At 38.8% G+C, this 27,287-nt stretch overlaps 2 protein-coding genes across 2 annotated transcripts; one reads left to right on the plus strand and one right to left on the minus strand.

Moving 5' to 3' along the window:
• The first annotated feature begins 185 nt into the window (after positions 1 to 185).
• Positions 186 to 15,433, plus strand: rbck1 (RanBP-type and C3HC4-type zinc finger containing 1). Its single transcript, XM_053653106.1, has 13 exons — positions 186 to 425; positions 751 to 788; positions 1,908 to 2,052; positions 2,140 to 2,230; positions 4,902 to 5,100; positions 6,622 to 6,740; positions 7,483 to 7,656; positions 9,955 to 10,115; positions 10,205 to 10,316; positions 11,818 to 11,997; positions 12,112 to 12,210; positions 12,703 to 12,846; positions 14,460 to 15,433. The coding sequence occupies exons 2-13, from the start codon at positions 752 to 754 to the stop codon at positions 14,538 to 14,540; spliced, it is 1,542 nt and encodes a 513-aa protein (XP_053509081.1). The 5' UTR covers positions 186 to 425; position 751; the 3' UTR covers positions 14,541 to 15,433.
• Positions 15,434 to 17,401: 1,968 nt separating this feature from the next.
• tbc1d20 (TBC1 domain family, member 20) lies at positions 17,402 to 26,128 on the minus strand. The gene is made up of 8 exons (XM_053653107.1): positions 24,701 to 26,128; positions 23,796 to 23,981; positions 23,636 to 23,716; positions 22,996 to 23,182; positions 20,889 to 20,990; positions 20,407 to 20,548; positions 18,748 to 18,932; positions 17,402 to 18,040 (listed from the first exon to the last, which is right to left on the minus strand). Exons 1-8 carry the CDS (start codon positions 24,765 to 24,767, stop codon positions 17,761 to 17,763), a joined length of 1,230 nt encoding a protein of 409 aa, XP_053509082.1. The 5' UTR covers positions 24,768 to 26,128; the 3' UTR covers positions 17,402 to 17,760.
• Positions 26,129 to 27,287: the final 1,159 nt, after the last annotated feature.

Below are 27,287 nucleotides of genomic sequence, written 5' to 3' on the forward strand. Positions count from 1 at the left end.
GATAGTAAACAAGTCTTAATAGTGATGGTAAATAACTAATTCAAATAATTATTAAGAAGAAAAATGTTTGTATTTTTTTTTAAAAAAAAGAAAAGAGACATGGGATACATGTCGAATAATAACGAATGAATAATATATCCCAGACATATTTTGGAGATTAAAAAATACATCCTATGGCGCATATTTGTTTCCGGTATGCCATTCAAATTAATTCAGCACACAAGTCTGTATTAAATTCATCAATTTCAGGGTCAATTCCCGGTCGTAAGAGTTTACAGTCACAGTAAGAGTTAATTCAGCAGTGGGGGGTTTTGATCTCCTTGGCGTCTCGTCAGAAGCTCGTCTACTTCCTGAAATGTTACTTTCTTTCAGTTTTCGTTTTGGTGCTGCTCAAACTACAGCAACTGCAGCCTTATTGCATGAAGGTAAGTTCAAATTCTCTGTTTCTCCCTGTTAGTTGACTGTAGGAAGTGCTGCTTGCTGTTAAATGTCACGGTCTCACTGCTGTTTAATTGTTTACACTTTAATCTCTTTGACTGTAGCTTTCTCCTATACTTATTATTATATTTATATTCCTTATTCTTCTGTATAAACACTTAGTATGTCGCTTCTTGTGAACTCACAGTACTACCAGAGTTCAGTCGTGTTATGCTGGACTTTAAATAGCCTGTCTTAAATCTTTGAAACAAGTTTTGATAAGCATAATTAATACCATCTTTCATTATTTTGTGTTTTTCATGTAAATTAAAGCATGGCTGTGCAATTCACCACCACCAACATGAGGAAAGGTAACTCTAACGTTACTGGTATTTAATGAACTAATTATATCTGTTTGGAAATGTATAAGATTTCAAATAGTAATACTACTCCAAAAAATCTAGTCTTATTTGATTTTAAAATTATTATATAGCAACCACATATGTAGTACATAATAACTGGTACTTAAATATATCTAGAATATTATGAAAACAACAATAATAAACCGTGTATGATCAAACATTGTTATTGTAATTATTGTTATCCTTTCTCTTATTAAATATATTTATATTTAATATATACAGTGGGATCCAAAAGTCTGAGACTATGCTGAAAATTTGGGATATATTTTGGATATAAATGTTTACCACTACACTACAAAAATTACTAGTATACTATAATATATATGATAGATAGACAGACAGAAAGACCACTACACTACAAAAATTACTAGTATACTATAATATATATGATAGATAGACAGACAGAAAGACCACTACACTACAAAAATTACTAGTTTAATACAACCATACAATACAAAATACATTACTGACAACTGAGATTCTTCGTATTTGGTATGTCCCCTTTTTGCTTTAATGACAGAGTGCACTCGAGTTGGCATGGACTTCACAAGTTTGTGCAAAACCTTATGATCCATTTTAGATCAAATCCATCGGAGTGTCCTCTGAACACATGCTTCAATAGAAGAGATGATTCATGTGGAAAATCTGACCTTTTGTACCAAGCAGTTAACATGATCAATACCTTTGATGACATTTGAGTAGGGTTCTAAATAATGCAGAATCTTATTATATTGAACATTTACTTTCTTTGTTTTAAATATTTCAAAACTTCTCATTCTTTTACATTGTAATTGTTTATTTCCAATTTTAAATGGAAAAAAAACAACAACAACCTAACAAACAACCCCATATTTTCAATGTGATCTCAGACGTTTGGACTTCACTGTGATGTCACGTACACATACTTTTTTACTTTTAACATATATTCAATAATATTAATTGTAGTTAGAAAGAAGTGCTATTGCTTTTATTATTGGTCTGTCAATCCTCAGGCGTTAAAAATGTTAGTGTAAATAAAACCTCGGCATCTGATTAGTCTGATATTTGTGATGTGTGAATCAATCCCAGCGGAGGAAACGGTTCAGTCACTCAGTGAGGCCATCAATACAGGAGACAAAGCCGAGGCCATCCGATGTGTAGAGCAGCTCCTTACGCTGAACGTGCCTGTGTGTATGCGACTTACTCCGGAGGCCTATTCCCAACAGTGCATCAGGTATATTCACAACATCCTTCTGATTTTCCCTTCATCATGACCGGAGATTCTGAGACCTGAACATAGTGCTCCACTGATTCATTGCAGGTTGAGAGTTGGTGTTGAAGATGCGCTGTCTGACGCCTACATCACGATGCTGGTGACTCCTGGCATGACGATCTCAGAGCTGAAACAGAAGGTACAAACTTATCTTAACACTGTGCTGGGATTCATGCAGTGTGTGTCTCTTAATAAACTGCAGCGCTATGAAACATTCAGTGAATTGAAGTATTTAGTTAAGGATAGGTATAGGGATTTGTTTTGGTTCTACTGATCAGTGTAGATTCAAATGCATATGAATGGAGTTACACAGTGTTGGTAATGTGGGGTCATTACTGCATCACTGCAATACTGTGTGTTCTGTCAGTTTTTTAGGCTATGGTTGCTTCTCTTATGCTGCTTCGGTTATGTCATTGGTTGTAGTATAATGTTAATACCATGTCAATTGCTAGAAAAATGAACAGACAGAAATGGTACATTGGTTCTTCCTCAAGCCTTCTACCATGTAAACCCTCATCTTAAATACCTGATGGAGAACAAGGGAATGAATTTTCCCAGTTCTTTGAAAGAGCCTTTGAAATATTGTTGAACATTGCTAATGTCCATATTTCAGCTCTGGTTCAGCTATCACGCCTAAATTTGGAGTTGAAAAACAGCTGACAGAGCATTTACTGGCAGAGCCAAATAATAATGGATTGCAAAGTAAAGGATGTTTGACTATTTCTGTTTTCATCTCTGTCAGTAAGACAGTTGAATTATGTTTCCTCTTCGGGAAATGCAGGTGTTGTGCAACAGGAGTAATCTGCATTTCTCGCGCTCTCTCACACGTCCTGGCATTTTTATTTCATTTTGCTTTGGTATTCAGTTTCTGGTGTACTGCAAATCCGAGATATTTACAGTTGAGCATTTGTTCAGGTGTGAATGGAGCATGAGTGTGTGTTTTAGACTTTATTACAGATGGAAGCTTTAGGTTTGAAATAGAGGTTTGAAATAATGTTATTAATGGCAGTAATTGTGAATTATTGCTGTAATGCTATACAGATCTTTTGACAATGTTCAGCAGTCTGGGAAAATGGTCAGGACAACTTTCTTTCCATATGGCACTCTCAGAACGGCAACTATAGATCGTGGACCGGTAATTGGATTGTAATTGTATTGCAGATTCTATTACGTTCACCAAGGTTGCATCAGCAATGAGTTTTTTTTAACCAAAGTTATTTTGTAAGGTCGTATTAGTTTTTCCTTATACCATATAGTCTATAGTAACAAATTACACAGGGACTTGTATGGTGGACACTCCACATATGTGAGTTTTTAAAAATGGGATAAAACAGTTCTGCAACAAGACATTTATTAAGCCTTTTTCAAAGGAGTCTCCAGTGTTAGTGCTTTGTAGGAGACAGAGGTAAAGCTGTAACTTGTTTGCTAACACAGGAAAGTATTCAAGTGTGCAGGCTTTGTAACCACTCTCTGTAACATGACACGGTGCATTTTCCCCCATTAACTTAGAGAGAGAAAAAAATAGTGCGGTAGATGAGGGGAAGACTGTGTATAGCTACTATAGCGTAAGTGAGAACAGGAACTAAATTGCTGTGGTATAAGAGAAATAAAACATTTCTGGACATGCTGTTACTGGGGGGGTGGGGTGGGGGGCGGGGGGGGGGGTGGGGTGGGGGGGGCGGGGGGGGGAGAATTTTGTTGTGGTAATAGTAACTCCGGTTCATCAATGCTTCAGGAATGCAGTTGGTCTTCATGGGAATTTCCATGATGTGAAAATGAAAGTGACTACTGTAAGCGCATATAAGTGTGTGTTGCTTTGTCACAAACTATACATATGTGTACAAAGACATGCACAAATGCAGGTAATTATAAACCTACAAAGTTTGTGAATTTATCATCAAATTTGGTGTGATCTTTGTTCATGTCATCCTAATAAGAAATTACACACAGATTTTTGTATTCTGATGACTTAACTGGACACAAAGTTTTCAATTTCAGCTTTCAACTTTATCTAGTATCTTCTTTAGCAGCAATAACCTACATCGTTTTGCCGTAGGCGGGATGTGGGACTACTGTTTTGAAAAACATCGCTACTGTGTGCAAAAGATTAACTGGAAATTTCACAACAGCTTTAAAACAATGTTGTGGGGAAACATGAAACTTTTTGCTAGAACATTTTGACGCAAAGCTGTTTAATGAAAGGGTATGGAACAACAACAAAAAACAACAGTGAAGCATGGTGGTGGGAGCGTCATGGTTTGGGGCTTGAAATCACTGACATTCATTAATTCAATCAGATAGTGTATTTATTTTATCCTGGTCAGGGTTGCAGTGGATTCAGAACCTATTCTGAATTCAAAATTGTGCTAAAATTGTTTACACAAGAATGTCGGGATAGATGTCTGACACCTGAAGCTTAATGCTACAGACATTATCCCAATTGAGTTTCTATACGATGGCCTGAAAAGGACTGTTCATGCAAAAAAAAAAATCACAGAAATATTGATGCACTAAAAGGGTTCTGTTTGTTTATTTGTTTGTTTGTTTGTTTTTAAGAATAAATGGTCTAAAATTGTGTGCAACTATAATAAACGTTTGCTGCTCAAGGCAGTTCTCCCAGTTGTTAAGTACAAGGGTTCACGTCTTATTTCTTATTATGACCTTGATGAGTAATTAACAAATGTTTATTACAACTGTGTCTGTTGTTTCAGTGTAGTTCAGACTCCTGAATCCTCCAGCCATTTAAGCATTAGTGTTCTTGTCCTTGATATCATTGTGTGATGATATCTGTTTTTCCCCTTTACTCACAGGTTAGCCGAGACTATGGCTTCCACCCGTCACTACAGTGCTGGATCATAGGGAAGCGTTTTGCTAAGGATGGAGACACCCTGTTCAGCCACAACGTGACCTGTGATGATGATCAGGCATTTCTTTTCATCAGGTCTGCCTATTCTGCCAATCTAAGCCATGAACAGCAGAAACAAGAGGAGCAGAACAGGAAGATAGGCGGTATAAATACTCCTTCCTGTTCTTTTAACCTTTTATCCAGCTAATAGATTTCTGAATGTTATTGAACATTTGGTTCTTAGAATGTTAGGTGTTAGGTCTCCTGAAAACGCCTATATATAACGTCCTACAACATTCCTGCAACATTTTTTTTAGTTGTAGGAACTAACTTACCTGACATGTAACATTAGTAAGAACGTTTTTGGAGCAATGCAAGACATGGTTCTGGTAATGTTCTTTGTTAGCTGAGGAGTTATATACTGAACAGGTTTGTTTCTTTAGCTTACTAGGTAATGTAGCTATCATGTTAGGGAAGCTTAGAGCCAGCAGTTTAGCATTGTGCAAACCGCATAGCCCAGTCATGGATTAGGTATGCAGTGTACACCGATTTAACACGCAGACACCAAACATGTTTTGTCTGATCTACATTTGAGTTATCTGGGCAATTGTAAAAATGGTACATTTTATTTTTGGCTGGATTTTAACTACCAAATAAATCCAGTTCAGCTGTGGATGTTATAATCTGGACTCAGAAACTGTAAAAGGTCATTCAAGCCTGATGAATTATGTATTATACCCTGACATTTGCTCAGGACAGGAGTGTGAGAGCATGGCATATATCACTAAATAGGTATGAAAGAAATCAGGTTTTACAGAATAATCAGTCAGTCATGTGGTTTGTAACTCGGTTAATCAGCAACTTAAAAAAAAAAGCATGCAAACTGCTGAATGACATAAATAATAAAAAAGTGACGTGACTATTTAGGTAGGGCTGACATGTATTGACATGACATGTATGCATTTTGTATTTGCAGTGGGACTGCAATGCAGTATATTCATTGTTGTTCCTTATTGTAGCCTTTTTAATGATACCATACATGGATAGTGACTGAATTAATCCGATAACCTTTGCAGTGGACAAGTTGCGTTCCAATATCCTTGAGTCTCAGTGAAGGGGGTGTGGCCTCTCTGCCTGCCAGTTTCAGTAAAAGAGGCATGGACTATGTTCTTTTCAGTCCCATGAAGGAGGCCACACCTTCTTACAAACCCCAAGGCTGTGCCTCCTTTACTGGGACTGCTGGGACTACTGAGACATTAAATCATATTGCATGGAATCATAGTTCCTTTACTAGGACAGGCAGACTCCTTAAAGCTTATTCTTTAACTGTGCGTAGTGCCACATCATATTGCATATGAAGCTCTCTATTCTAGTGTATTAAATTACTTGCTGCTTTAAATGTATATTTCATGAATTTCATTAATACACAGAGATACACTTAAAGTGTTCATATGACTGCAGTTCAAGTCTGTAGTTCATAAAAGCAACTATAAAAGGTCATACTACCCCGCTGTTTGACATTCAACATTAGTGACATTTAATACCCTTAGTTGCAAATGCGCTGGCCTCAAATCAGTGGTGAATGTGCTGCAGTAACATCTGAAGCTGTGAAAATGTATATATATATATATATATATATATATCAACCTGAATGCCACCTAAATTGCTTTTATTACTGTCTTAAGGTATAATCGAGAACATTGAGGTGCTCAGTAGAGGTCCAGCAGAGTTGGGAGCACGACGCAAACAACCTCAAACACCTCCTGAACAAAAAACTCCCCGAAAGCCTCCTCCTAAACCAGTGGTGAGGTTTGAACCATCCTTTGTTTCCTCCATAATATAAAATAGTCATAATATCAAATGTATTAAAAGCCTGTGGGATATTAATCTATATGACCAATCCACAACCCATTAAATTCTTGTTTGAGTATATAATTACATGTTTCCTAGCACATTTATTTTGTAGTACTAGTGTATTGTTGAAATGTGATTCATTTCATTGACTGGCTGTAGTGACATGCCTCTGCTGTGCTGTTCTACATACACTATGCTTTCCGTCAAAATTGTGAGGGTTCAAATTCCTAATCATAACCATAAAAGCAATGAAGATACTGTACAACTCTCCAGATAGTATGTGAGGAGTCTCATCAATTTACACAGTGCAATAAAGGGAGTGCCACGAATATTAGATCCTGCTAGGTACATAGTACAATATAAATACCCTAAAAAAATGAACAGGTGGAATAATTTAGACTTTTAAAAACGCAGAAAGACAAGTGGGAGAAAAGACTGTGTGGAGTTTTGCTCGTTCTCCCCATGTTGTCGTCTTCTGTGTGTGAATGAGTGTATTTTTTGACATCGTGCCTACTTTATTTGATGCTTTTTGAGCATTCTTCCTGTTTCTCATGTTTTGCACATAATCCAAAGTACTTTGAACTAAAAGTATAGATGAGCATATAAACGATTACTACGTCTTATAGTTTTGTTTGTATCATCATGATTTCACCATGACTCACACGAGCGAAATGTCCGTGTTGTTGTTCTAGATAGGATGGTCGTGTTTGCAGTGCACGTATATGAACAAACCCACACGGCCAGGGTGCGCAATGTGCAGTGCTGAGAGACCAGAAAACTATCAAATACCAGATATATACCAACCAGATGAAGAGGAAACGCGTAGAATTCAGCAAGAAGAGCTGGCCAGTCTACAGTACCAACAGGTATGACTTTTATTCTTCTATTATAAAAGCCTTTATATTATTCGTATTATTCTATTTGGCATGTTTCCCAGATGCTTTAGCACAGCTGTAAAAAGTTACTGCAGAATTGTCAGCTCGAACCATTATGGCCTTTCTTGTCAAGAAGGCTTTTGGACCACCAGAACTACCTCTCACTGGATTTTTTTTTTTTTGCACCATTCTGTCTAAACTCTAGAGAATACTTAACTGGAATTGCTGGAAGATCCGCAGTTACATGGAGAAGGAAACTAACTTATTAATTAAGAGACATCAATAATTATAATCAGGACCTAGGAGCATACTTGTAAAATATATGGAGTCAATTATTTTAATACATGAAGTGAATGGAAACTCCACTATACATTGCTGTGAAAAAGTATTTGCTCCCATCCTGATTTCTTCTGTTTTTGTGTAGATCTCATACTAAATTGTTTCAGAAATTCAAACAAAATATAAGATAAAACAAAGGCAACCTGAGTAAACATATAATACAGCTTTCAAATGATAATGTTATTTATTGAAGCAAAAACGTTATCCAATACCAACTGGGTCTGTGTGAAAATGTATTCGCCCCCATAGATACTAATTACCCAAATCTGTGAAACTGCATTCATAATGAGTCATCTGGACTAGACACAACCAGGCCTGATTACTGCAAACCCTGTCCAATCAAATCAACACTTAAATAGAACCTTTTCAACAGCATGAAGAGGGTCTTTTACAGGTCTTACCCAGTGATACACTATGCTGAAATTGAAAAATTCCAGAAATGATGAGGAAGAAGGTGATTGAAATACATCAGTCTGGGAAGGGTTACAAAGATATTTCAAAGGCTCTGGGACTCCAAAGAACCACCAACCAGTGAGAGCCGTTATCTCCAAATGGAAAAAACTCGTCACAGTAGTGAACCTTCCCAGAAGTGACCGACCTTCTAAAATTCCTCCAAGAGCACAGCAACGACTCATCCAGGAAGTCACAAAAGAGCCAAGGACAACATCAAATGACCTACAGGCCTCTCTCGCATCAATAAAGGTCACTGTTCCTGCCTCCACTATCAGAAAGACACTGGACAAAAACGGTATCCATGCAAGTGTGGTGAGGTGAAAACCACTGCTAACCCAGAAGAACATTAAGGCTCATCTGAATTTTGCCAAAATACACCTTGATGATCCTCAAACATTTTGGAGAATGTTCTGTGGACTGATGAGTCGAAAGTGGAACTGTTTGGAAGACAGGAGTGCCGTTACATCTGGCATAAACCAAACACCGAATTCCACAAAAAGAACATCATACCTACGGTCAAGCATGGTGGTGGCAGTGTGATGGTGTGGGGATGCTTTGCTGCTTCAAGAACTGGGCAACTTGCAATAATTGAGGGAAACATGAACTCTGCTCTCTACCAGAAAATCCTAAAGGAAAATGTCTGATCTTCAGTCCGTAAATTGAAACTCAAGGCCAGCTGGATTATGCAGCAAGACAGTGATCCAAAACATAGGAGTAAATCCTAGTCCTAGAAGTAAGTGAAAGAGTGATCTCCAGTTATCTGAAGTGTTTGGTTGCAGTTATTGCTGCTAAAGGAGCCACAACCTGATTTTAAGTTTAAGGGGGCAATTTGTTTACTGTATTGTGTGTTTACTCAGGTTGCCTTTGTTTTATGTTATATTTCATTTGAAGATCTAAAACTGTTTTGTCTGAGATATACACAAAAAGAAGAAATCAAATACTTTTTCACACCACTGTATTTCAATTGATCACACTCCAAAATAGATCCGTTTGATTTGAATAATACAACTGCGTCATCTCCGGTTTATATAATGCATTTTAGTAATAAGCATTAGCTAAAAATTTATAATAACTTCTGATGACTGATGTAAGTAAAGTAAGTACACCCCTACATGTATCACACTTTCAAATCCATAAAATTAGAATCAGGTGTTGAAGATTGTGTGCCAGTGATTAGAACCTGCTTGGGGAGTGCAGGTGGAACCGGTCTTATTTAAACTCCTGACATATCTAGTGTCTGGTGTTCCCTTTGCTATTGAGGTATATGGTGTCATCATGCCAATATCTAAAGAGTTCTGTAAGGCCTTCAGAAAAAAGGTTGTGGATACCTATGAGTCTGGCAAGGGATCTAAAAAGATCTCCAAATTATTTGAAATACATCACTCTACTATTAGGAAAATCATCTACAAATGACGGCTTAAACGAATCATACACCGTTGCTGTTTTCAGTGAGTCTCTATATTATTTTAATTTTGTTGATGGGATAAAATCTCTCAGTCCATCAGAGAGGAGCGAGAGAAGAATTTCCTCAGTCTGCTGGAGACCGACAATCACGACCTTGTTAGTAACACAGAGGAGATTTGCTGTCCCATCTGCTGCGAGGAGGTCGTGGCAGGAGAGGGCGCCACTCTCCGAGAGTGCCTTCACAGCTTCTGCAGGTAATAAATAACCACCACTAATTACACCACACTTTCAGTGGAAATCATAAACATGACCAAAGTGACCGTGACGGTTTTTGTTTTCACAGAGATTGTGTGAAGATGACCATTCTGAACTGTGTGGATGCAGAAGTGTCGTGTCCTTATGCAGATGGGGAGTACTCCTGTGACTGCAAGCTTCTGGACCGAGAGATTAAAACAGTAAGTCCTGATACTCAAAGTGCAATAGAGACTCAAATATTAAAAAATGTATTCATATTGATGGCAAAAGGTAATGATTTGTGTAGTCAAGCTCTGTTTATGTACTGATTCCCCACTTAAAGGAATAATCCGCCCTGAACAGCTACATTTCCCACAATGCCATTCAGCTACCTGCTGATAGTGGTGTAGTGGGATGTAACGCTTGCTTCATTTTCACCTAAAGAGAGTGATGCAGCAGCACTTTAGTCTATTTAGTCTGGCCAGTTCTCTCAGCTCCTCACACTCTGCTGAAACAGATCAGCTTCCAAAGCTTCAACATTCATGCTAATACCGCCATCAATGCCATCGCACTCGTCATCTCATCGATCGCTGATTAGCTGAGCCGAGTCTCTGCCGTAACTACGGGTGGCTGAATTGCATTCTGGAACGAACGTTGTCGTCACTTACTGTATGTTTGAGATGGTTGAATTTTTTTCTTCTGTTCAACAGCCTGTGATGTCAGAGCCTCCAACGATGGCTCAATGCACTTGTATGGCCAGATGAAAGAAATGATTGCTGGGGGTTAAAATTCATCTTTATATAAAACGTTCTCTATACACTTTAATGCAGTCTATCTGCAAATACAGACTCTCATAAAAACCACAAGGCCAGAGAGACACTGATATGGTGCTTGAACAAAGCAAACGCTTAGCTTGGAATGGATTCGGCATCACTTTGTGTAAAAGCGTCTATAAAATGTGGAATTTTCCTCTAATTACACATATCAGCAGTGCTCAGTTACGAGCCGATATCAGTTATGAGCACCTACCGAGGCTAAAATAAACAGTATAAAAGTAAAGCATCTGTATTCAAATAAATATTTTTTTCTAAACAATAAAGTTGGTAAAAATACTATTTTACATTCAGATGCAGATAATAATCGGTGCGTAAAAAGGTGCCGCTCCCCACTTTGTTGTGACTGGCTTGCACTTTCACTGTTAAAACAGTTTCTGATATTTTACAGCACGGTGGTTGTGGTGGGTGTGGCAGCTTGTTGGTGGTGGGTGTGGAAGAGATATAATACCAATTGGACACCACATGTACACAAACCAAAGTACTTCTTCAAGTGGTTCTGTAAACTATAACAAATCAGATCCAATGACGAGGTATCACCCAAACACCAAAAAAAGAGAGCGAGAAAGTTTCAGACCTGGGGTCTGAAACTAAAAGGTGATGTTGATGGCCATTCCAATATTTTTCATCTCTTCCTTACACATACACCCCACCATTATGTCTGGGAAGAGCAATAAATGGAGTGATAAAATTAGTTTATTGCACTTAAAATTTCGGACATATCTGGTATTTTACAGCTGTACCGCGAAGAAATGTACAGACATTTTCTTTTATATTTATTGCTATAAACTATCACGCCCATAGCTGAGTAGTGAATACAGTGGAAGGATTTCCAGCACAGGTTTAACATTTCCATCAACACAACTGTTGGCTGAAATGTCTCTTTCAGCTCCTGTCACCTGACGAGTACCAGAAGTTTTTGGAGTTGAGGCTGAATATTGCCGAGTCACGCAGTGAGAACAGTTACCACTGTAAAACCCCGGACTGCCCGGGCTGGTGCATATTTGAAGACGATGTCAACGAGTTTGCCTGCGACATCTGCAACGAGACCAATTGCCTCCTCTGCAAGGTGAGCGAGAAACCCGAGCTATACTGAAAGGGCCTGAGATTGTTTTCATGATTATAACATGATTGCAGACATAACGCGTAAGGTATATACTGTAAAGGTGTGTGTCTGCTATAGGCCATTCACAAAGACATGAACTGTAAAGAGTACCAAGATGACCTTCGCCTCAGGGCAGAGAACGATGCTGCAGCCAAACAAACCACAGAGATACTCGAGGTTAGCCAACCAAGACACATTTACACACCATGTACAGTAAACTACAGTAGCTATATAAATGTAAACATACATGGACGTTATCACACTACAATCGTTTTATATATAATGACAAATCTAATGTAGATGTCTAATGTTCTACTTACCTCTGATTTAGCCAAGACATGAACTACTTGCAATTAGACAATTACGTTGAGCATTTCCAGGACAAGTACACCTTCAAACATTTGGAGGTTGATACTACATGGTGATCATTAATGATCATACATGGTGATATTTTGTTGTTTATCAAGTCACTGAGGAACTGGATGTAGTTTGAATCAGATTTATTATTTGTCAGGTAAATTAGTGCGAAAATAAAGATAGCAAACATGTCTTGGCTAAACAACTACATGTATAAATATGGTGTTAATGAGATTTTTCACTGAACCATCCCTTTAAACGTATACATGTAGACATTCCTCAGATTGCTAACATGCCCAGTGTGTATTACAGATGATGTTGCAGAATGGTGAAGCCATGAACTGTCCTAAATGCAAAGTGATCATCCAGAAGAAAGACGGCTGTGACTGGATCTGCTGCCTCATGTGTAAGACGGAGATCTGTTGGGTGACCAAACAGGCCAGATGGGGTCCTCAGGTATAACTGCATTAGTGTTTCTTAATTCAGCATGAAATTGATTTACAAAGACATTTCTTTAGTCATGGGGTGTGAGGGTTTACAGATATGGCTGTACTGAGATCAGGAAATCTGAGTATGGTTATAGTATAGTTATCGGGTTAAAGTTGTAAATCTTTTGAAATATACAGCAAGAATAAGTAAGGGATAAAAAAAACAACACCACTTTGGGCGTGCTGGAAAACATAATCAATGACAGGATTTGACGTTAGGCGGAGATTATTTTCTCTATATTATTGTAAGTTCTAAAGTGTTTAGTTCCTCTTATACCACATTGATTTGCTAATAATTACTTATATACAAGTTACTTATGTTATAACAGCTATAACCAGTCATACCCTCACCAGCATCGATTTTTTTTTTTTTTCATCTCTTTTGAAGAATAAAAAAAAAAATGCAAAAATACAAAAAACCCAGCTTGTAATGTTACAGAGGAATTGGAAACCCCTACGTACTGAGAGCTTTCCAGTAGCGGAAAACTTAAAGGAACACCTTTCCTCGGACGGTTATAACAACTGTTTAGACACTGACTACGTTTACATGGACAGCAGTAATCTAATTATTGACGTTATTCTGAATAAGACAATACTGTGATTAAGGTGTTTACATGAGTCGCTTTTAGAATATTCCTTTCATGTTCCCCTTTTACATGTTATAGAACATAGATCGATTAACGTCACACGTCATTACGTCACCGCGACACGCCGTCCGACGTTCCCTCCAGAATTTCACGTATTGACATATAGTTGGTCTTTGTTATGGTACCGTATACAGTTTTGGGTGTTTTTATTAAAAGTTTTACAAACGCTTCAAGTGCGGTTAATTATTTGTCATGCTATACGTGCGAATAGACGACTGCTTGATGCCGTGGGCTGCGTCCCAAATCGCGTACTCACTGTCTATATAGTAGCCGAGATACATGTATTTTTCCCCACTACAGGCCTATAGTAGGCAAGTGTGCGGTTTGGGACGCAGCCATGCTCTCGTTTGCCATAAAACGGTTGAGCGCTGCCGTGTGTGTACGTGTCCTGTCGCAAAATGAAAACTCTCACACGACGTTAATAGTGTGATTAAGGTGTGTACATGTCTGTAATACACGTCGATAATGCGACTAAAACAGGAGTACTCCACACGTCTTAATTTGATTAGTGTTTACTTCGAGTATGACCTTAATCGGATTAAGGTAATTAAAAATTGCTGTTTACATGCTAGTTTCTTAATCAGAGTATCGTCTTAATCGGATTAATATCGGATTATTGTTGTCCATGTAAACGCACTGAGTGTTTATGTGAAGCGTGAACAACAGCAATTCATTGTTACTATAGAAGCAATAACGTGTTATAACGAGCGCATTAATATAAACCTTGCAGTCGGAACAGCTGTCAGAGCTCCTGTTACTAAAAAGGAATCAACACCTTGTGACCAATCAGAATTGAGCATTCGGTTGTACAATTTATTCTATACTTAAGTCTGATTTCTGGTGTCTTTATTGCTTAGACGGTGATGTTTCATTTGTTGTTGAACCTTTGTCCTTATATCTTGTTCCATAACGAAGGCTTCTTATTCGTCCTCAGGGTAATGGAGACGTCTCGGGAGGATGTAAATGTCGCATCAACGGTGCCCCTTGTCACCCAAATTGTCAAAACTGTCACTGATCACTAATCTACCTAATCTGTGATGGCACATCATATTTTCACTAACACTCTGGAGTAAGGAAGTAACCTCTTGTGTCACTAGCAGACTGATGCTCTTGTTCCATAAGCATGTATCCATAATACGATCAGTTTAATCAGTGGAATTACGAATCATCAGTTGGGTATGTGATCACAATTTTCAAAACCTTTATATGAACTGTTTACAAAAAAAAAAAGTATCATTTTTGTTATAGGGGTTTGTTATTTGTATATATTGATGACCAAATTTTTTTTTTCTTGGGTAATGACCAAAGCAGATCTTGCACATTAAGCATCATAGCACTAAGAACATTAGGTGGATGAGAGAATATTTGTAGCATTTGTGTTGTAGCTCTCCTCTATCGTACAAGATAGAACATGCTTCCGTCGTGACACACGAAGCCAGAACTGCATCTTTTCTAACTTCTGTGTCACAGGACACTACTGACGTCCATGATTAGCTAGTGTCACTGTGATTGACGGGTTGAAAATGGTATATCATTCCTCCCACCCAGAGAACATGGCCAATTTTGCTTTCTTTACTCCTGGTCACGGATGGCTATGGCATCATGAGGATTAAAACTCGTTATCTCCTGATAATGGGGTGTCACTTGGGAGCTTTATATATTAAACCTCGTGCATTATTCTATGTCATTTAGTTCTTATACAGGTGCATATGAAGTTAGCCTTCAAATAAAGTTACCCCCCAAAAATACTACAGTTAGCCGTTAAAGGTAAACATACAGTACGTATCCAACATGTTAATGGTGCATTAATGATATGTGTAAATTATGAGACATGAATGGAAAAAATGTGCATTGTGTGTATACATGGATCTTTCATAACATTTGCAATAATAATCACTTGTGAAATATTTATGGTTTCCTAGAAGTTTATTTGTTGGTCAACATATTTTGCAGATTAATGAAACATTATTGAAAGAATGACCAAGTCAGAGACATATTTTCACAATTACAAAGTGCAACCAGCAAACATGAAGAATATATTTTAGTGCAAATAAATGACCAAAAATGGTTTATTAATAACTTAGGATCAATTGTGTATGAAAAAAAAGGATTAAGCATGGATTGTGAACACGCATGACCAATGAGTGTTGGTGTAGTTCAAGTAATGATTAGTGAAAACGATATTCTGTGCTGAAATCTAAAATAGAGAAACCAGATATTTGTATGTTTGTATGCACCGTTTGTTATATTACATTGGATTCTATAACCACGCCATCAAGTAACTAAAGCAAGCCCACTGTTTACTCCTTACACATTATACGCGTACGTAATAAGGCCTCCGCTTACAGAATATACTGTAATGGAACACAAATTGTGCATAACAGACTGTTGCATAAAACTTTGTAGCGGTTAGTGTCATTAAATTGTACAGTAAAAACATTAGAAGAAAGATCACTGGGCTTTCAAGAATAATGAATTTGTATTAGACATCCAGACTGATCTGATCAATGAACGAGCATTGGATGATACTCAGAGCTCTGTTTTCAGCATCATGTATCAAATTTAAATGGTATACCATAATAATATAATATATATTTTTGCCTAAACAAAGAGTATACAAACTGTGACCATTTATTCATATTCAGTTAAAGAGCACATATTGAAAATAATGAGCTGTACTAACCGCGCAAAAAAAAAAAAAAAAAAAAAAGAGAGAAAAACAAAAGCAAGGCGCTAACGATAAAGGTTTTTGGTCTCAATGTTATTCATAAGGGACATATCCATTCAGTGCACTCTGCACATTTAGATGGACATCAAAATAATCATGTGTAAATTGACAATGTAATCTTATGAAAATCCATAATCAGATTAGTGAATCTGCATTTAGGTGAATAACCCGATAACCTGTTTTGTAGGTATAAACCTTTTATTACTTTTATTACGAATCTTACTTTCAAAATGTCTTACAATGTTAATGTTGCAAATATGAATTACAATTTACACACCTACAACTTTAATGCTATATTTCTGAATCCCTGGTTATGCTGCCAGGGTTTTTGAGGGTTGGGTCCAACTGAATGGGTGCAGAAAGGTAAGGAGGTGGGGCCAAGTGGTCAGCTTAAGAGACGCGATCGGGTGTGGCCAAGTGGATGTGTCCAAAAAGGTAAGGAGGCAGGGTCAAGTGGTCAGCTTCAGACAACTCATGGGGTTGTTGGCAAGTGGAAGGGTCCAGAAAGGTAAGGAGGTAGGGGCAAGTGGAAGGGTCCAGAAAGGTAAGGAGGTAGGGGCAAGTGGAAGGGTCCGGAAAGGTAAGGAGGTAGGGGCAAGTGGAAGGGTCCGGAAAGGTAAGGAGGTAGGGTCAAGTGGAAGGGTCCGGAAAGGTAAGGAGGTAGGGTCAAGTGGAAGGGTCCGGAAAGGTAAGGAGGTAGGGTCAAGTGGAAGGGTCCGGAAAGGTAAGGAGGTAGGGTCAAGTGGAAGGGTCCGGAAAGGTAAGGAGGTAGGGTCAAGTGGAAGGGTCCGGAAAGGTAAGGAGGTAGGGTCAAGTGGAAGGGTCCGGAAAGGTAAGGAGGTAGGGTCAAGTGGAAGGGTCCGGAAAGGTAAGGAGGTAGGGTCAAGTGGAAGGGTCCGGAAAGGTAAGGAGGTAGGGTCAAGTGGAAGGGTCCGGAAAGGTAAGGAGGTAGGGGCAAGTGGAAGGGTCCGGAAAGGTAAGGAGGTAGGGGCAAGTGGAAGGGTCCGGAAAGGTAAGGAGGTAGGGGCAAGTGGAAGGGTCCGGAAAGGTAAGGAGGTAGGGGCAAGTGGAAGGGTCCAGAAAGGTAAGGAGGTAGGGCAAGTGAATGGGTCCAGAAAGGTAAGGGGGTAGGGGCAAGTGGAAGGGTCCAGAAAGTGTTAGTAAAAGAGTAAAGTGTAAACCCATTGTACAAGTTGTACTGTACAAAATGAATAATTACAGAATAAGGAAACGTACAAACTTTTCAACAATTCAACTCCATATTTAGGCAAACGTGTTCAAATAAAAACTTACACCGTTTCTCTCGAACAACACAAATACTTCGAATGGCTCAGTAGTGTGTTACTCATCATACATTCCAGATCCTCAGCTTAAACCTATGGGGGAAAACACTTTACTGTAATCTCTCTTAGCATGACATTAATTAGGCCTCACAAATATAAATATAAATAAATGAAGGCAGCCCATCTCAAAGTGCTTGGAGAGAGACAGGCCTGTTCAGTTCATGTTAAGGGAACAGGAGGTTGAGTTTAGGTGCCCATTCCAGAGCAGAGTTCACTACAGCCAATGCAGCAGCCCCCAGTGCCACGGTGATGCCCATCACTGCCAGTCTGACAAGTCGGCGTGCAGCAGGTCGAATCACGGCCACGGTGCCACGCTGAGGGTTCGCGGTACCACCATGCTGCTGCTGCTCCTGCTGCTGCTCTCTCCGCCTGCGGCGAAGCACTGTGTCGGGCCGCTGCTGCGCCGAGACCAGCTCAAAGTCTGTGAAGGTGGACGCGGCCGTTCTGGAAGAGAGACCGAAATCCTCGTCATGACACTTTGCAACTGACCCACAAACAGACCATCACAAAATCAACATATCTGCCTGTTATTTAAAACAACCGTTTAGAGAATTTGCATTATGTTTGCATTACTTTTGCACTGGAGCTACACAACTAACAATTAACTAACAAATAATAGTGGTTTATCTGCCTGAAACTGCATCTGGCCCTTCAGTAACGTCAGACAGACCTACAGATGTAGTTTAGGACATAATGTGAAGTACTGTCATTTATAAACTTGGAAAAAAAATAAAACTTCCATTTGGGGCCTAACTTTCCTCCTTAGTGCAATTTGCCATCTTATCTCCCTATACTCGATTTAAAAATTAGAATACATAGCAGTAATTTTAAGTAAACATTGAGAAGATTTAGGCTGAGATAGATTTCCAATAACTGTAAGCTGCATGAGCCTCATGACTAAAGGTAGTCAGGGAGAAATCTCAGTGAAATCTCTTACTAATGACCTTTCCATTTGAATTAATCGATTTCAATGTCCGGGAGCACATGCTTATGATGAATTATGATCAGGCTTACATGAAATGCGAAATACAAGTCAAATGAAAAACAAACAAACAACATCAACAAAAAACCCACTCTGAAGCAATAAGTGCTATATTGGTGAGACAAAGGCAGGAAGTAAGAGTGAATGGGTAGCAGGAAAGGTGACTCACTGCTGAGTGCGCTCCCGAGTCGCTCCCTTTGCCAGCTCGGATGGAGGGAACTGTACGAAAAGGTCTCCGGCTCGGCTGATCAGGGTCTCGTAGGGGAGATCCTGAGGGATCCGAGAGAGCAGGTGGTGCATCATGGCCATGTCACACTCACAGTCCAGCACCTCCTCCTCCCGATACAGCACAATCTGAACACACACAGATTATAAACAGATGAGGAATGGGTTGATCATGGGTTACATCAATACTTACAGGCACTATACGGTTCTAATCTGTACTATACTGTATATACCATTGTTTATAATGCTGGGAAACAGAATTAATGTTTAGGCAATTATCCTGTTGAAAACGTAATATATGACCGGGCTGGATGTTATTGTTTCTATAGTAACAGCCAGTTCACAGGGATTTGTACGGTATACGTTCTACATAATCTAAGGCTAAAAAGAAACGGATTAAAAGAAAGGTTATTTAACAAAGAAAAATGTACAATCACTGATATGATGACGCTCTCGGTCAAGACATGTTTACTTAATATTTATGGAAGGAGTCTACAGTGTCAGTGCTTTGTAATGGTCAACACATTTTCCCCTGCAGGAAAGTCATCAATGTTTTGAAAAAAAAAACAAAACAACAACAAAAAAAGTGGTTAATTTCTTAATACATTTTAAATTATAACCATTGGCAAATTGCTGTGGTATAAGATGAAGAAAACACGTTTGGATGTACTGTTGTTGGAAAATATTCCACGTTAGCATGGTAACGGTAACTCCACTTTATGTCACGCTGTATCACATCATCCTGTTGTTGATTTTTATTTATTTATTTTCTTAAATAAAAGCACAGCCCTAAGTTTTAGTTCTTTACATATCTAAGGTCGCCAGAAATTTTGAGAATGATGAGTAGGCATAGGAAAAATAAGTGAACGGCTTCTATATCAATGCACAAAATTATATTAACAGGACGTTATGGCATTCAGACTTACGATTTAATTGACACCCTACATCAGACAATGGTAAAGTAACCAAATTTTTAGGAAAACTTGATTTCTATAAACAATAAACACTGCTTCAGTAGCAGTCAAACAGTGAAATTCATTCAGACAGCCTTAATAGAAATACAATAAGCCTAATATTTTTTTCTATGATGGATGAAAATGATATGTAATCAAACCGTAGGAAAAAAAATCATAATGTATCTTACAGAAATTCCAAAAAAAAAAAAAACTGAGAATGTTTTATAACTACCTCATAGCATTCTCTACTATCCTGTAGTACTCCATCTATCTATCTCCAATCAAAATGCAAGTTACATAGATATTCCCACAAATATTAGTTTGAGAGTCTTTTCTATTCTTCTCAAATGACCTGCATAGGATCACAATTTAAAAACAAAACAAATGCAGGTGCCATGTCTATTAAGAGCACTCTGCGATAATGGCTACTGTAAACTGTATAAGCCTAAGCAAACACAAAGTGCTTACGGCTGCAAAAGCGAGCTCATATTTGCCCTGTTAAACTCAGCTGTCAAAAGCGCAATAAAAGCCTGCTTTGAACTTGTCACTGCTTACCCAAAATAGCAGAGACTAAGAAATACCTGTCCTGAACAAGAGAGCGCTGTCTGACCATAGAAGCATTCAGTAAGCCGAGTGAGCAAACTCACCACAGCAGCGAAATAAATTGGCATCAGTGGATGGCAAGCCAAGAAGAAATCGTACAACCGCACTACGTGGCGGAAATCTGATAACACATGGCCGAACCAGGTGATGAGCCAGCTCAGGGCGAAGATGGTGCCCACCTCGGCTCTAGAGAAAATACAAAGAGCGTCATTGTTTCATTTTAAAGAATCATAAAATGTGGAAAATAAGATTAAATAATGCATCAACTTTGGCAAGAACATGATTACCATTATAATCATAACAGAATATACACCATAATGATAATAACTGTAATTTTAAGGTTATGATAAAGCTTAATTAAACATACACCGCGTTATAAGTCGGACAAAACTGGAAACTCATCTTAACCTTCCTTAACAGTCTAAACACACATTCAACACTCATGATGATGATCCGGGCAACTCAGAAATATCCAAAGAAGGAAACTTTATTTACAACCGTCTAACTATCCAATAGGTTTACTCACTGTTGCATGAAGTCGTACACCTCCGGGTTGACTCGCTCTATAATCGGCATTAGGTAGTTGAGGATGTGTTTTGTGTTGTCCATGGTGGGGTCCATAAAGTCCCTGTAATGGGAAAAAAGGCTCGGTTCTCAAAGACAAATAATAAAATTTTACTTAAAAGAAAAGCATGTGGTTTATCACTGATTTATCTACCAAACTAATACATAAATAAATAAATGCGTGAAAAAATCAATCAATCGATTGATCTAAGAATTAAGAAATGAAACGTGTAGACGTCTGGCAACAAGTCATGACCCTGTCAGTCTCTAGACACGTTTTATTCGGAGCAGTTAAAACATAAAATCAGCAAAAAAAAGAAACGTCCCTTTTTCAGGAGACGGGATTTTAAATATCATTTTGTAAAATCCAGATAATCTTTACAGATCTTTATTGGAAAGGGTTGAAATGATGTTTTTCATGCTTGTTCAATGAACCATAAACAATTATTGCACATGCACCTGTCTAACAGTCCTTAAGAAATGAACAGTTTATAGGCGCTAGGTGATTAAGGTCACGGTTATAATAAGTTAGGACACTAAAGAGACCTTTCTACTGACTCTGAAAAACACCAGAAGAAAGATGTTTAGGGTTCCTGCTCGCCTGCATGAACATGCCATAGACCTGCTGCAGGGAGGCATGAGGACTGCAGATGTGTCCAGAGCAATAAACTGCAATGTCTGTAATGTAAAACGCCTGAGACAGTGCTACAGGGAGACAGGAAGGACAGCTGATCGTCCTTGCCGTGGAAAATGACATGTATCCGTGTCTCCTCAGACGTGATGGAGAACTTGCAGATGCCTTGGTGGAAGAGTGGAGGAACATCTCACAGCAAGAACTGACCAATCTGATGCAGTCCATGAGGATGAGATGCACTGCAGTACTTAAAGCAGCTGGAGGAGACACCAGATACTGACCGTTACTTTTAATATTGACCCCACCTTTGTTCAGGGACTCATTATTCCATTTCTGTTCCTCAAATGTCTTTGAAACTTGTTCAGTTTATGTCTCAGTTGTTGAATCTTTTTATGTTAATACAAATATTTATACATGTTAAGAAATTTGCTGGAAATAAAAGCAGCTGAATGCGAGAGGACGTTTCTTTTTTTTTTTTTTGCTGAGTGTATATAATATTGGCACCCTTGGTAAATATGAGCAAAGAAGGCCGTGAAAAATTGTTTCCTCACACCATTACACCACCAGCAACACCCTGAACTGTTGACACAAGGCAGGTTGGGTTCATGGATTCATGCTGTTGATGCCAAAATCCTCATCCGAATGCTGCAGCAGAAATTCATTCAGGTGACATTTTTTCTAAACTTCAGCTGTCCAGTTAGGATGAGCCTGTACCCACAGTAGCCTCAAACTTCTGCTCTTGTAACCCGTCCACTTCAGGATCTCTCATGCTTTCTGAGATGCTTTTTTACTCACCACAGATGTAAAGAGTAACTACAGCCTTCCTGTGAGCACCAAAGAGTCTGGCCATTCTTCTTCCACCTCTCTCATCGACACAGAACTGCCAGCAGTGAGTGTGTATATATGTACATATGAATACTTTGGTAAACGAGGTTTGTGGTACAAGTAAATGAAATGTCTCAGACCAGTGGTTTTCAAAGTGGGGGCCGCCAGGGGGCGTCAACAATTTGGTGTGAAAAATAAATAAATACATGATTTTCTCTCTCACTCTCAGACAACCACACACACACACACACACTCAATTCCTAATGTAATGTAATGTAAAGATGTAAGATGTAATTATTAATAATAAAAAAGGGGGATATATTCAGAAGTCTGTATTTTTAATGTGTTTTAAAGACATCTTGCAAAAGGGGGGCCTCGGACAAATGTTAATGCCATTTGGGGGGCCTTGCCCTGGAATAGTTTGGGAACCCCTGTCTCAGACAACTCCACAAGTACAGAGAATTTTTTACTACTAAACATGATTATGTAGGACTTGTATCAGAAACTCCTTCCCCACACACACACACACACACACACACACACACACACACACACATGTCTATATATATATACGCTTCTGAAATGTATTTGTATGACATTGCCATTCCACCTGAGATGGTGTGTAGAGAGTTTCTCGACCAGTGCAGTGGCAAGACGTTCTCCCAGCACAAGCAGGAAGGTGACCACGATGTCGTGATAGCCCTGATAATAGTGCAGCTGGGGGTTTTTCTGCAGCACGCGCAGGATGATGTTGATCAGCTCCTCCTGCAGTCCCATCCTCTGCTCGTCAGGCATACCTGCACAAAGTGCAATATTTGGCAATGAAGAGACGTCGAGACAAGCTGACTGTTTTATGACCACCACAGTTAAAAAAAAAAAAAAAAAAAAAACAACAACAACACAACAACATTTTGGTCAAAAGTGAAACACGTGCAATTTCTTTTCTTCCTTACCCCAAATTCAATCAAGTCAAGTTTGGCGTCTGAAGTTTCTGTTCTTATGTTTGTTTTTGGGTTTGTTTTTTTTTTAAATGGAGCTACAAGACTTACAAGGTAAGATTATAGCTACCGATCCACCCAGTTGCATGCATGCCATCATTACACACTCGCCTCAATCTGTTTCAAGCTCTTCAACATGTGGTTTCTGACACTGCATGACTCACTGTTATGTATAATCATAATCATAATAATGATAATAATAATAGACAAAAAGGTATATTACAGCAATGGCAGCATGTTTGTGTTACAGACCTGGAGGAAAGCGTCTCAGGGATCTCTGCACATCCAAGAGCACCTGGTTGTAGTCCTTATTATTCTCTCTATTCACTTCATCTGGAGAGAAAGCAGATAAAGATTTGTGTGACTCTACCAACACCAAGTATCGAACAATTTCAGCTCACTCAGAACTGACCAAGTTTTTCAGGCATGTTCTCTACAGGGACGTTCAATAGCCGAGGCCAGACTTTACAGCGGATCTCGTCGGTCATGAGCCCCCCTTCACTGATGGCCATCCTCCTCAGCGTGCCTACGTCGACAGGTGTCGCATTCAGAGCCTGTGTGATGTCGGCCATCTTCCGCTTCCTCTTCGGGTCAGCGTCTGCCCACACAGTTACGGTCAGTCAAAAGTGCAAGGGATATTATCACAACATTATCGAGAGAAAAAAAAAAGTTTCACTGCTACAGAAAGCCAAAGACAGATATTGTGAAATGTTATTCTTAACCTCTTCCCTCAATCTTGTTATTCTCCTCAAAACACTGACCCTTGGCACACACAGAGCCTGAATCCCAAATGCCTCCCTGTTTGATACATAGTGCACTACTTCTTCAGGTGTAAGAGCTATTAATTCACACCCTATATAGGGCACTTATACACACAGCAGGATGTCATTTGGGATTCAGCCAAGATGTTGTTTTTCCTCTGAGGTTTTCTTTTGAGTAGACTAAAAAAAAGCTATTAATATTGACATGAAGTCATTTTCATACGGGTGCAAACTTATAGAAGTATACAAACTCTAAAATAAAACGAAGGTAACCGTTAATATCCCTCCAAAACCATGTTAAAGGTTTATAAACGTTTGGTAGTATCAAAGGCTAAATGAAGCTTTACCTGAAGTATCAGTGTTATAAAGATGGAATTATATATGGGGGAAATACATGGTTTAAGATTATTTATCACTTTTGTGCATAATTTAACAACAATAATTTAATATTTAACAATAACACTGATATTTGGAAAGATACTGCTATAATTGAGGAGAGAAAAAACTGTATTTTGTATACACACAATATATATATATATCAGCCACACATCTTCACCTTGCTTTCCAATCCCATCTAAAGAGACGTTGGAGGTTGCGATATTTCTGGACTTTTTCAGGTTCATGATGTTGTTGACATATTACACCAACACGGCTTTGTTTTCGCTTCAACTCGCAGGAACAGCACTGAACACACAAGCTCCATCCGAGCTCCTCCACATCACCGGGGTTCTGCTCCACAGTCTGCTAGCATAACAGGTCCGAAAAAGGCCACGACCACTCAGATAACAAACCACTCTTTTACTAAACTTAACACTGATCTCCCATCAAACGCAAACATCTCACGTAGACTCATATATCAAATTTAAGCATCGTGGACATTATCTTATATGCATTAGCTACAAATACAGTGCAGGCTATACAGCATCCTCTCTGAGCTGGCATTCTCTTTGCGGAAGTGAGCCACAATAACATCTCTGTGACCAGAATCTAGCAAAATAAAAGTCCTCTTAAAGACCAACTCTAACTGCTGCCTATCGTTCCAGTTATTCATGAAACGCACAGTGATGATGTCATTTTGTACCGGAACCCGGAAGTTAGCATTACACTGGTTCCCTCGACAAAAACCCAATAGGATTTTCCCATAGGGTTTGGGATTTTCGCAAAAACACAAGCTCTATGATCGACAAAAGTGAACACAACCTTTATGAAGTTTGAAGCCTAAATACAATCTCCAGAAATAAAAAGCTAATTGAAGGCTATAAACGAACTACACCACGGTCGCTCGACTTGAACGTCACCATCACCAAGCTTACGACAACTTTTCCAAACTTGATTTAAAAACATTTTCCATAATACAGATGAATATTCATCCACGTTTTTGGAGGGATTGTGCACAGCATAGCTGAACCAGTTTATCTGCAAAGTTTTGTCCTGTTCGGCTTGATGACGTTTAATGTCCCTGACTACGTCTGTAGTCCCATTTAGTAACTTGTGAGCACTAAACCACTAAAGGTGCATTACCGCCACCTACTGGACTGGAGTGTGGGCAGTAGCTTGGCAGGGGGGGAAATAATTAAATAAATAATAATAATAGTAATTAAAAAAATAAAAATAAAATAATAATAATAAAAATAAATAGAAAAAACACTAATAATAATAATAATAATGCCAAAACAATACTGCATAAATAAAAGAAAATAAAGAGATAAATAGCTATATACTAGTTATTCGTACTATAGATTACTAAATTCTCTCACTTATACCAAGGAAGGGCTAAAATGCTAACTCGTTTCCGGGTTTTGGTGCTACGAAATGACGTCATCCCCTTACCACTCTATTGCACAGGTTCCCTGCCTTGGTCCTGGAGTATTCCCTGTTTTGGTGTTTAGCACTTAATGACTTCTGTTCAGCTTGGCTGTCTTTGGTTATTCCTTTACATCTAAATTACGTTTTCATACAAAACAGTTTGCATCCCCCTCATTACAGGATGCTGAGTTTGAAAGATTGGATTTTACACACTCCACACTTGGGAAGATAGATAGTGCAACCCCAATTCCAAAAAAGTTGGGATGCTGTGTAAAATGTAAATAAAAACAGAATGCAATGATTTGCAAATCTCAGAAACCCATATGCTATTCACAATAGAACATAGAAAACATATCAAATATTTAAACTGAGGAAATGTACCATTTTAAGGAAAAATAAGGCAATTTTGAATTTGATGGCCGCAACACGTCTCAGAAAAGTTGGGACAGGGGCAACAAAAGTCTGGAAAAGTAAGTGTTACTAAAAAGAAGCAGCTGGAGGAACATTTTGCCGGATGGCCCCTTTCGACTTTAGTCCTCTTTAGTTTAGAGGATGGGGCGTGTGTGGTTTCCAAAAAGAATTTAAAATTTAATTCATCTGGCCACAGAACAGTTTTCCACTTTGCCTCAGTCCATTTTAAATGAGCTTTGGCGCAGAGAAGACGGCAGTGTTTCTAGATCATGTTCACACATGGCTTCTTTGCATGATAGAGCTTTAACCAGCATTTGTGGATGGCACAGTGAACTGTGTTCACAGACAATGAGTTCTGGAGGTGTTTCTGAGCCCATGCAGTGATTACCATTACAGAACCAAGCCTGTTTTTAATGCAGTGCCGCCTGAGGGCCCGAAGATCACGGGCATGCAGTATTGATTTTCACCCTTGTCCCCTGCACACAGAGATTTCTCCAGATTCTCGGAATCTTTTGATGATATTATGTACTGGAGATGATGAGATTCATAGTCTTCGCAATTTTACGTTGATGAACATTATTCTGAAATTGTTCCACAGATTGTAGACGCAGTTTTTCACAGATTGGTGAACATCGGCCCATCTTCACTTCTGAAAGACTCTGCACAAACACAAAATCAAAGAAACTCTACGGTATTCGGAGGAGACATTTCACGTGACGTCATCACAACGCACATTCAGTCAAAGCCCTCTTCAATTCACGTGTGTTGAACATGAGTTCAGCTTAAAGGTATCATTTATCAACAAACATCACTGCAGAAGACAATTTCGTGTAATTGCAATTTCGCCAATTCAAGTAGTTTTCCACAAAAAAGCACAACATTTCTGCAAATTACATCACAAATGTGTGTGTGTGCATATATCAGCA

This window comes from Ictalurus furcatus, chromosome 21 (genome assembly GCF_023375685.1).
Source record: "Ictalurus furcatus strain D&B chromosome 21, Billie_1.0, whole genome shotgun sequence".
In the NCBI taxonomy this organism is placed as follows: Eukaryota; Metazoa; Chordata; class Actinopteri; order Siluriformes; family Ictaluridae; genus Ictalurus; species Ictalurus furcatus.